General features: G+C 32.1%; 1 protein-coding gene across 1 annotated transcript in view; it reads left to right on the top strand.

The window, feature by feature from the left end:
* Nucleotides 1-8,706, top strand: part of LOC137650990 (uncharacterized) — a 24,848-nt gene extending 16,142 nt beyond the window's left edge. Inside the window, 1 exon segment of the mRNA XM_068384130.1 lies at nt 8,473-8,706. Coding sequence (XP_068240231.1) covers nt 8,473-8,706 — 234 coding nt within the window.
* The last annotated feature ends 3,794 nt before the right edge of the window (nt 8,707-12,500 follow it).

Raw genomic sequence — 12,500 nt, 5'->3', positions numbered from 1 at the left:
ATTGAATACCTATATATGAAATAACTACTATCGTTACCAGAGGCCGTGTTATAGTGTTTTTTTTTTTTTTTTTTTTTTTTTTTTTTTTTTTTTTTTTTTTTTTTTTTTTTTTTTAAATAACTCCTAAATTAACTGAGGGATTTCCATGATATCAAAGCAGGGAGCGCTTCATACAATGGCCTAATTTTGGGAAATACTTTGCATTGCCAATTACGTTTCATTAACTTTTTTACTTAAGAAAATGAGGCTAAAGCCAGTCTTAGCCACCCACACATTCGGAAAAGTGATGACGTCCCTCAGTGACGTTGTTATAACATTTCTTCCCCTGTACCTCCCATCCCCCGAATTGTTAAACACCTGTTTAACTCCATAGATAATTGTCATATGACCTACCCCAAGCAATACGAAATTCTTTGTCAGTAAAAGTTCAGCATACCTGGTAATGTAATTCGTGACTTTAGACTTTACCTAAACACAAAACCAACGTTTTATATCTTACCCGCTCACTTACATTGAAGATCAAGAATGAGACTTATGACAGGAGACGAAAGAAGCCATGCTAACCCTACACTTTGCACTACAAGCGAGTGTTGGTAAAGCAATAGAAATATAGTTTTCTTTAGGTTAAGCCCTAGGACTCATTCTTCCATACAACACTGGTTACTCGATACATCAATTGCCAGGAAGAAAATGACAGAGAGCATTGATTGATATATTTTATCATATCAATTTCACCAGAGAGACTTCTAAAAGATGTTTCATATAACGGCATTGACATCGGCCATTTGATAAATTTTGAAATCACACACACACACACACACACACACACACACACACACACACACACACATATATATATATATATATATATATATATATATATATATATATATATATATATATATATATATATATATATATATATATATATATATATATATATATATATATATATATATATATATATATATATATATATATATATATATATATATATATATATATATATATTATATATATATATATATATATATATATATATATATATATATATATATATATATATATATATATATATATATATATATATATATATATATATATATATATATATATATATATATATATATATATATATATATGTGTGTGTGTGTGTGTGTGTGTGTGTGTGTATGTGTGTGTGTTCATACATACATAAGATTTATTATATTTCAACCTATAGTTTTATATATTTATTTACGTTATAAGCACCAGTACCTATTTTTGTTACTTAAAAGTTATGTGACAAATATCATTGCGACTTTGTCACTGGAATTATACCAGACTTCAATCAATGAACCAATCAACCTTACTTTGAGAAATCCATTGACATTGTCTACATGCCAAGCTGATATACTCGTATCAAAGTATTCATTAGCTTTGTTTTTCCCAAATAATGTTATCACCAATTGCTGGAAACCATAGATTTATAAGGGATGAAGAAAAAAAACAAGAAATAGACACTTATACATTTTACTCATCATCACTCTCAAGGAAAAAAATTGTTTTCTATTTCTACTAATGTTTTTATTTTTTATTTTTTTTATTTTCTTTTGTATTTTTTAGTCGCAAATCTAAAATTTGTAGGAGTCCGAGTAGAATATCTCTCAGTGCGATTCCACACCCCTGTTTTAAACCTCTTCTATTATGTTTGATAATTTGTGTTAACCATCTAATCATTATCTACCACCATAAAACATTTTATTGCTCTTCCAGCTCATTTTATATGTGCAGTACACAGTCTTTCCTAACAGGGGTTTACTCGGTAGCCAAATAACAATGGGAATGAAGGAAAGAAGGCAAGAGGGGGGGGGGGGGGGTACTAGGATAGCCATAGGTGTAAACACCGAAGAAGGGTTGGGGGAACCTCTGCGTCACAGTTACGTGATTAAGTAACACTTCATCGAAACGCTCTGAAGGAAGGGAAGAAGTTCCTCTTTTTTCTAAGAGTAAACGGGTTAATTAAGCACATCTGTCAATTCATTATACCACCAAAAATTAGGCCAATGTTTGAAACATTCATTGCTGTAGTTTCATGGAAATTCATAAGCCGGTTTGTTAGATATTTGGGAAAAACAATATTACACGACCTCTGGAAACGATAGTAAGTTTCTAGCAGATAGGCATGGAGAAACCTTTGCAATTGAATAAAGGAATCGATCAGTAGTCTTTGAAACCTTAAGAGATGAAGAGCCAACAATTAATGTATAATGGTGGGATATCAAGAGCATATATCAATCAGTTGGTAGTAAAACTTTTGGGGAGATTCAGTTACCAGTCGAAAGTCATGGATAAGAAATGATACTTGAGACAATATAAAAAAAAACTAAACAAACATTGATTAATGAATGATTTAGAGTAAGTAGTCAGAAGAAAAGCGACCAATGAAAGCAGAAAATATTTAGACAAGTAAGTAGATGAGGCTGAGAAAGCTATGGATTCTTGTAGTGACGCTTGTGTAAGAATTAATCATATAATTAGTAATGAAATCTTTGAATAGGCAAAGAAGAGGAGGCATATATCCATCAATAAAAGAGATGAATCTGTTATAACAACAGAAATGCAGAAAGGCAACGCTGATTAGAACACTTTAGAAAGATCATTCATAGGAGATTTAAGGGAATAATTTGAATAATATACCTGAAACTGAGGAATACCTTGATGTGCTCATGAATAATTTGAGAGTAATTGAAGTCGAAGCTATTATTAAAAAAAAACCCAACATATGAACATCCACCAGATATAATGAAATAAATGATGAGATGATTTTGGTCAAACATTAAGTGATTGTTACATAATTAAAAAAAAAAAAAAATAAAAAAAAAATAAAAAAAACGAGTGCAATGTGACGAGAAGAGTAAAAACTTGATAAATAGGTGTAATGAGTATTTGCAATATTATTAAAGGAATATAATATTGAAACAGAGAAATTATATGTTCCCAAAGTATGAAAGTATGAGTAGCGAGACGAGAATCGACTACTGTGGTGTGTTGTCAAAGCTGGCATCAATTCACTGTCGTCAGCATTTTAGAAACAAACTGAGCATCGAGGAAAAGTGCTTGCAGCAATAAAGGAGCTGCCTTGTGTGGACCTGGATGTCATCGCCTTAATCCGTTGAGTCTGAATTTTTTCTTAAGAAAATCCTCGTCTTGAAATATATCCCTGTTTATGTAAAATGTCATCTTAGGTCGACACACGCTGCAATTATTTTACAGCTGAAGACAATGTCCACATAACATTAGAAATTTGTTCTAGAATAATCTATGGTGTTATTAAAGTGGGCTTTTTTTTTTTTTTAGGAAAACCAAACAAGACTCAGTATTAAAAATAAAGAAAAAATAAAAAAATGCATAATATGGAAATGACAACTGTCCATCATGATTAGCTCAGCCCTCATATGGGTATATAAACTTCGAGAAGAGACTCAAAAAGAGATAGGAAATGACTTTGGACAAAAGAGGAACTATGACCAACCAGAGAGAAACCACATCCTTATGAGATAAGGAGCAGAAAAGAACAGAAGTCTGACAGAGCCGGTTTCCGTACTTCTCATAAGACGAAAACTCATATCTCCCAAATCCTTTTATGTCTGAAAAGAAGATTCATTGTGTGCAGTCTGGCCTTCGTTTTATACTATCATTAAATTTATGGAAAAGATTTCTCATGTCCCATCTTGATCCAAAGTCCTCGAGCCAGTTTCACGACCTAAACTTCAACTGCCCTTCTGTGACGTTCTCAAGATTAAAGCCTTCGCACCAGTATCATTTCACCAGCTGCAGAAAACTATTAAACATTCCTTAAGTATTTCTAACTTACTGACTGTTCCCCTTTGTCATTTAATTTTTTATTTATTTGATTTGTCAGTTAAAATAACCAAAGAAGTAAAATTAATTTTCCTTGTAAATATGTGAATAAAAGTGTTGAGTGTTTTGTGAGTTTCTCTTACTATTCAGTTCCCATATTTCATTGGTTGACGTTGGAAATATCTAGTTTAAATGTACAAATAAATTATAATAATTTGAAAACCGTAACAATAGGAGCTAGGAGTGTTGGTGAAAATTGCAAGAAAAAAGAGATCTAATACATAGCAATAATTACAGAGGCATTACAATTACGTCAGATGTCTTAAAAATATGCAGTCTGCTATTACTATGAGATTGGAGAGAAAGGTTGATGAAAAGCTGAGATAGGGACAAGGAGGATCTAGAAAAAATTGGTTGTACTGACCAAATTTGGATTTTAAGTCATGTTCTACATCAATGCATAGGATATAGAAATCCCCTTTTGATAGCAATCATGTACTATGGAGAATCCTCTGCTAAGGTGCACCAGCCAATTTCATGGCTTGTGGAGAGTCCTGTGATATTATATAGTTTATCTTACATATGTAAATATGATTAAGTCTGTTCATGATCATAACAAGGGCAACATGTTAGTGAAGTCCTATCAAATGTGAACAGTAGAGTACTACGATGGAATATGTTGTCACTTATGTTGTTCACCGTCCTCATGAACTTTTCAATGCATAGATCAGTTGGGGATGGTGGAGAATGATTGGCCTGGATTGGTAACTGGTAACTAGATGACCTAGAGTATGCTGATATCCTTGTTCTTATTAGCAGAACAACACAGTATTCACGATGCTTGCTTACCAGACTTTATGAAATATCCCATGAAGTTGGGCTTAAGGTTAAAAGAAGAAAGACAGATAAATAATGGAAGATGATATACCATTGGAATTGGAAGGAAAAAAAAATAATGAGGTTGAATGATTGAAATATTTAGGAACTATGCTCTCTAATACAGGACCTTTTGAATTGTAGTTTAATAAAAGCTTGAAAAAAGAAAATTAAACAATGGCTAGGTTGAGTAAAATTTGGAAATCAAATCACCTGAGATCCCACATAAGTATTAGGCTATATTATATCAGTTATAATATCCCAATGAAATAATATCCAACGGATTTTGTAGAATATAGAACAAAGCCCTCAGAAGAATATTTGTAGTTAAATGACAGGTCATGATTAAGAATGAAACGATAAGATATACTATGAGGATGAGATCATGGTCACTCAGGATCAATTATTCTGCCTTATATAAGAACACTGAAAAAAGTTTTATCAGGAAGTTTTCAAGATGAGAATTTGAAAGTTTTATTTGAGCCGGTGAAGCCAGAACCAAAGGTTTGTTAATGTGATATCTGAAGAAGTCATTCTTGTTGAAACCTTGATTTTTTTCAGGGGTGCGTATCATTGGTTATGCAGAATAAAATTAAAATATTCTTGCTTCACATACTTTTGTTGTAGAAATTGCTTGTAATTATGGCGGTCCACATTATATTTTGAGGATAATATGCTGCTCTAAATTGTCAGCTGATCAGCAGACAGATTGTCTTCTTGACACGATTAGTGCCATTATTTTGTAGTTTTGGTGGAGGCGTCATATCAATAATAAGTGATAACTGTGCAACTAATCGTAGTGTTTATAGTAAACTTGCAGGTCCAGGTAAATTTCCAATACCAATATTTGAATTGAGTGTATTTCTTGTATATAACTATGTACACATATTCAAGAATTTCGGAAACAGCTGGACCACTGTTCAGGATCAGAAATTGGCATTCACAATGGAAAACATACATTATTTAGCACGTTAGTTTGGCATTATACAATTACATGAAGCCGTTTGTAAGACTGCAATTCTAAAGATTTAACTAACTTCCACATCGGTATACCCAAAAAATCTGTAGCTTCTATGTTGCTGCATTTCAAGCTATTAAAACATAGCTAAAAATCAGTGAAGGCTCTATTATTTTGGTTTAGCTTATAACTAATTGGGTTAAAGGGAACGTTTGAAAAATTAATTTTCTCTTAAAATATTTTTTGTTTTTACATGATTCACTTTGAAATATTGGGCATGAGTTACTTTTTCCATAGCCAAAAGGTTAGTATTAATATTTTCTTAGCCCACCCGTCCTTTCCGTGGTATCCCCGCCCTTCTAAAATTCTTTAGAATAATACTATCATAACTATGCAACCTAAGAGCTGAAATTGGTGTAGTAGGCCGATCTTAGATAAAAGAATAAAGTGAAAGAGCGATTTTTTTCTCTATTTATCATGATTTTATAATTCATATATATTTTTTGATTTATTAAAAATGTGGGATAAATTTCTTGGAAAAATTTAATCCCCCTTTTTTAGGACAAAAAAAAAAAAAAAAAAAAAAAAAGGCTCATTAGTTTAGTAAGGAATTTACTGAGTTTCCATTTGCTTTCTGTTTTATTGAGATTGGCGAGTTCGTTATGTCTGTATTTCCAATTGAAGGTCGACATGTATGCAGTAGTTTAAAAAAAATCGACCTCCAGAGTTGTAGGATAGTTTTTTTTCATTTGCTTGTTGTCATACGTTTTGAGGACTTTATGACAGATTTTTATGTTATATCATATATGTGTTATTTGTGATTATTACTTCGTGCTAGGAGGTATACCTTAGCAATTCATGTTTGTCAGCAGTTATACTCGGATAGGCGGATGAGCAACTTGATGGAGTAATGAGAGACATGGGTGTTGAGGAAATACCTCCTTAAATCTGTATAAAGTCACTGGCCGCAGTGTGACGATTGGGTTTAAGGTGATGGACAATCTGTCTCTTCAGTATTTACTCCTGATGCCTGGCAGGTAATATTACTAGAATTAGTATGGACTGGCAAGGGTCACTTGCCTTAGTTAGATAGGCACTGCGCATCACAATGTAATTGCTATCCTTTGATGTATCTGGCCTATGAATCCTATATGGATTTAGTCAGTCATGGAAGAAGAAGGTGACAGAATGGCCCCTAGCCCCTGGTGCTAGGAAACTCATGGTTTATAAATGTTAAAGCAAAATTTAAACTAGCTAATAGGAATGTTACAACCATGAATCAGATTGGGAAGTTACATCAAGTGGAGAGGGAATTTATGAAAAATAGTTTATATATCCTCGCACTAAGTGATACACGTTATAAGGGGATTGGTAAGGAAACTTCAAATCAAATCAATATATATATATATATATATATATATATATATATATATATATATATATATATATATATATATATATATATATATATATATATATATATATATATATATATATATATGTATATATATATATATATATATATATATATATATATATATATATATATATATATATATATATATATATATATATATATATATATATATATATATATATATATACTCAGGAAGATCAGGTGAAGCTGAAATAGAATGGGTAGGAATAATGATGACACCCAGAGCAGAAAAAAAATATTAACCGAGTGGAGATCTGTAAATAGTAGATTGTTACCAGCAATGTTTAAATCAAAGCAGTGCAATATGAGTATTTTAGTTTTCTATGCACCAATAAATGATTCTTATGAAAAAAGAAACGATCAATAATGAATAACTGCAGAATATAATAGAAAAGATCCCAGATACATGAGAATTGTGATTGGTGAATTCAATGTTAAAGTAGGAAGACATGATCAAGGGATACAGCAATGGGTGTTGAGGGTGTTAGTGAAGTTGCAAATTAAAATGGAGCACATTTTATTTGTTTTTGTTCAGCAAACAATCTTTTCATTAGAGGTACTCTTTTTCAACAAAAGATCATTCACATGTATACATGGACTTCCTCATATAGCAATTACAAAAATCAGATAGATCATATTGCTATTAATTAAGATAGAAGGAGGAATCTTAGAAATGTGGGAAGCTATAGAGGATCAGATATTGGTAGTGATCACCAGCCCCTTATTGCCACACTGAAATTAAAACTGAAAGCGCCCAAAAAGAAAGATAGATAAGATACCTAGGTTTTATACAACGAAGCTTTTAGAAGAACTCAGAAAAAAAACATTTGCAATAGAAGGTAGTAATCGATTTTCAGTATTAGAGACTCTAAGAGACGAAGAACACACAATTAATGAAGAATGGTGTGACATTAGGAACATATATCAGTTAGTTTGTAGTGAAGTCTTGGGACCCGCAATTACAAGGAGGAAGCCATGGGTATAAAATTATACTAGAGATACTATAAAAAAAGGATATAAAGTCAAATTAATTGTTGATGAGGTATTAAAGAAAATAACACGTTAGAGTATGCTAAGTATTCCAGGAATGACTGGAAAGAATATTTAGACAGTAAAGCAGACGAGGCTGACAAAGTTATGAATTCAGGAAGTGGCTCTGGTTTAAGAATTGCTCATAGAATTTTTTTGGGAAATCTCGACTTGGGCAAAGAAGCATTATTATTATTATTATTATTATTATTATTATTATTATTATTATTATTATTATTATTATTATTATTATTATTATTATTATTATTAGCCAAGCTACAACCCTAGTTGGAAAAGCAAGATACTATAAGCCCAAGGGCTCCAACAGGGAAAAATAGCACCCATCAAGAAGAGATATGGTTCTGTTGTAGCAACAGAAGATGAAGAAAAACAAAGCTCGATGGAACACGTTAGTGAGGTTATGAATAGGAAATATAAAAGGAATAATTTGATTGAAATACATGAAGCTGATGAAGACCTTGACGTGTCCATGAATAAATTCGTGGTGTTTGAAGTTGAAACCATCCTCAAAAAAGTAGAGATGGAAAGCCCCTGGATATGAGGGAATAGCTGTTGAGAAGACACTGGCCGAAAATGAAGTCACTCCCAGACTACTTACAAGATTATTTTGTAGAATGTTGTATGAAGAAGCAAAACCTGATGTATTGGAGTTAGGAGTGTTGGGGAAAATAGTAAAAAAAAGAGACTAACTGATCGCAATAATTAGAGTAATAACACTAATATCAGTTGTTAAGAAAATATAAAGTATACTTATTGTAAAGAGACTGCAGAGAAAGACTAATGAAAAGCTGAGAGAGGAATAAGCATGATTTAGAAAAGGTAGAAGTTTCACTGAGCAAATTTTCATTTTGAGACATTTACAGCAATGCGTAGAATATAGAAACCCCTTTTACAGGACACTTGAGGCAATGCCCCGTTCAATTTTGTGGAGAATTCATCTTCAATATGTAAATTTGATTAAGTCTGTTCATGACCAGAGCAAGTGCAAAGTTAATGTTAATGGAGTCTTATCAATTGAATTTCTAGTGAACAGCAGATTACTGCAAGCGAATATGCTAACACCTATGTTTTTTATCCTCCTCGTGGATATTGTAATGCGTAGAACAGTCAGAGATTATGGAAAAGGATTGGGCTGGATTAGTGATAGGAGTTTAGAAGACCTAGAATATGCTGATGATGCTCTCCTTGTTAGGAGAACACCACAGGATTTGCAATACTTACTTACCGGAGCGCATGAAATATTACACGAGGTTGGGTTGAAGATGAATAGATGAAAGACAGAGATGATGAGAACAGAGTGTGCAACGGAAGATGAAATATTATTGGAAAGAGAAAGGATTAATGAGGTAGAATCATTTAAGTATTTAGGAACTATGATCTTCTATGCATGATCTATGGAATTAAAGTTTAGTGAAAGATTGAAAAAAGAAAACCAGATGTCTAGGTTGAGTAAAATTTGGATATCAAATCGCGTCAAATTACATTTAAAAAAATAGACTATATATCAATTTAGGGAGATTGGACATGAGTCATAGCACGTCAATGAAACAATCTCCGATAGATTTAGTAGGTTTGAGACCAAAGCCGTCAGAGGGATATTTGGAGTTAAATGGTAAGACAGGAATAGAAATGAAACTATAAGAGAGATTACTCAAGTGCCATATGTTGATAAGACCATGATGAGGAGTAGATGGAGTTGGTTGAGGTATGCTCTTCACACTTCCCAAGAGTGAATAATTCATTAAATACTCAGCTGGGTTCCACAATGCACTAAAAGGGTTGGAAGCCCCTGGACTACATGGCTGAGGACTATGAAGTACAAAGTAGGTGTTGAATGGAGAAGTATTCAATTAGGACTCAAGATAAAGACGAATGGCAAAATCTAACCAAGGAGATGATGATGATATTGCATTATAATATAGATATTTAGGATCCTGGTTTGCCTCCTTATTCTCTCGTGGAAAGAGTATTATCCAAAATTTTAGTGGATCAGAGTTGCCTACACTTTCTAGCATGGAATGTGGATGTGGCATACATTTTCTTGGTCTTGGCATTGTATTTTCTTTACAAATATGTATTCAAAGGCAAAAAAAAAAAAAATATATTTCTGTAAAATGAAATGTCAAAAAAAAAAAAAAAAAAAAAAAAAATGGGAGGATTTGGATTGAAATGTCTTGCATGGTCGAGTTTTGAGCTTCTACTGGCAGGCAGTCGGCATCATTCCTTCATTCCATAACCTCTGCTGTATTGACGAAATTTAGTGTTGCCATATACTATAATTCGTTATTGTTTTTTGATAGCTGAACTGGAATTATTACCAACAAATTGAAGTTACCATTCGATTATAGGAAAAAAATGCACTTTTCTTAATGACAATAGATTTATGTTTTTGTCTTATGTCTCCAAAACTATTGCAATTCTTTTTAACAAAATTCTCTGAAAATATAGACTAAAGGTGCACCAGTACGTATGTGAAATATAGCAGAATCTTTTCTTTTTTCCTTCCGTCAACTGCTCCCTATCAAGTAATGAATATCAAAGATAGGTACTCAGGTATTATTAACAAAGATAGTTGCCGATCACCTTGGACTTTGGAATGTGAGACTTTTCAGACACTACAGGAAACATGCAAAGTTATTTCTTCGTGAGCATGGGAAGGGGATAAAGCACGTGCACTTAAAATCACCAAGCACACTGCTGAAGTTTTTAGAATTAGCACTATGACCAGTGTGGAAGCTGCTAGACATTTACTTTCAGAACATGATTTTAAATATGTTTTACCAGAGATATTTGCTGATGAACCTTTATGAAATTTCTTTGGACAGGAAAGACAAAGAATTGAAGGCAGTTTTTATATACATTTTATACTGTACATATTATTGCCGCTACAAAGATTAGTAACCTACAAACTCTTACAACACATAGCATTATACCAGATAAATACATATCGAGAACTTGTATAAGTGTGCCATTAAGTATTGACAAAGAATCTTAGGTAATTGATGAAATTTGTCTAAGTGGTATTAAGGACTTGTTAGATATAAGGATCCTTTGAAACATAAAGTTGTATATATGGAAAAATATCTAGTCTAAAATTTTTGTGGAAATGAATATGTTGAACGGTATGACTGTGATCTTTTATCCAGTGATTTTGGAGATAATTTGAATAGAGGTGGATTATTGATGCACACTTTTTCAACTCTGTATTATATATTTTCTTCAAGAATCATAAACAAAATAGTTTTAAAGATCAGATGTACATATAGTCCTTTTGATTATGGTAAACTATCATTAATTGATATATCTTAAAAACAATCAATTAAAAGATAAAAGAATCTGGGTAGTAATAACGGTTTACTACAAAGTATATCAACTAGTAATTGATAGCGGATAAATAAAAACTGCCAAATTTCCTCCCCTCTCCCCTCTTGGGGGTAAGAATTTAAACAAAGAGTTATTTTAGAAAACAAAATCGAAATTATATAGTTTTTAAAGGGTTAAATTGGAATCTTAGCCTAGCAAACACCATAGAAATTAATTAATGGGGTGAAAGTAAATAGAAATATATATATTTCACTTATTGTAGCATGTATATTGGGTGAAACCTGGTATGACTCAACTTGAGGTCATGATTCGAGTTGCAAATGCAGCATCATGGTTATAACTCCTTCCATATAAGGTCTCTATGCTATGAAGCATGAAGTTGGAAACAATGCACGGAGAAGTGTTGATTTAAAAGCACAAGATAGACACACCTGGTGAAATCTAACGTGGGAGGAGATTATGATGATAATGATAATGATGATGATGATGATGATGATGTTGGTGATGAATGTTTGATAGTGTATCCTAAACTATTCAAGTAATTCTAGTTAGTAAATTCAAAACATGTATGTATTTCTTAAAAATAAAGGAAAAAACATTCTACTATTACTTATAAGTAAGTGGAAAACAGGATACCACTTGTTAGGTCAGACTATATAGGAAAATATCTACTGGTATTACTTGTAGGTAAAGTGGAAAGCATACAATTTTTATTAAGCCTCATTAAGAAGTAAACGGAAATATGCATTGGTATCTTATAATTAAAGTGGGAATTCAGAAGCCTCATTTATATGTACATTGCAAAAATACAGTTGCTTCTTGTAATTCGAAAACGACTATAGTGCTTTATCAACACTAAAATTTGTGCGTTGATAATGGCTTTCTAACTATTTACAAAACTTTTGAAATCTTAGGCGTGATTTATGATTGGAAATCTACCTTTGAGAAACATTCGGACTGTTTGTTCTCAAATTGCATAAAAAAAAAAAACTGGTTTATTACCTTCGCCAA

The sequence above is a fragment of the Palaemon carinicauda genome, chromosome 12 (assembly GCF_036898095.1).
Source record: "Palaemon carinicauda isolate YSFRI2023 chromosome 12, ASM3689809v2, whole genome shotgun sequence".
NCBI classification, from domain to species: domain Eukaryota; kingdom Metazoa; phylum Arthropoda; class Malacostraca; order Decapoda; family Palaemonidae; genus Palaemon; species Palaemon carinicauda.
The sequence above is the reverse complement of the archived record's forward strand: the minus strand, read 5'-3'. Positions and strand labels throughout refer to the sequence as shown.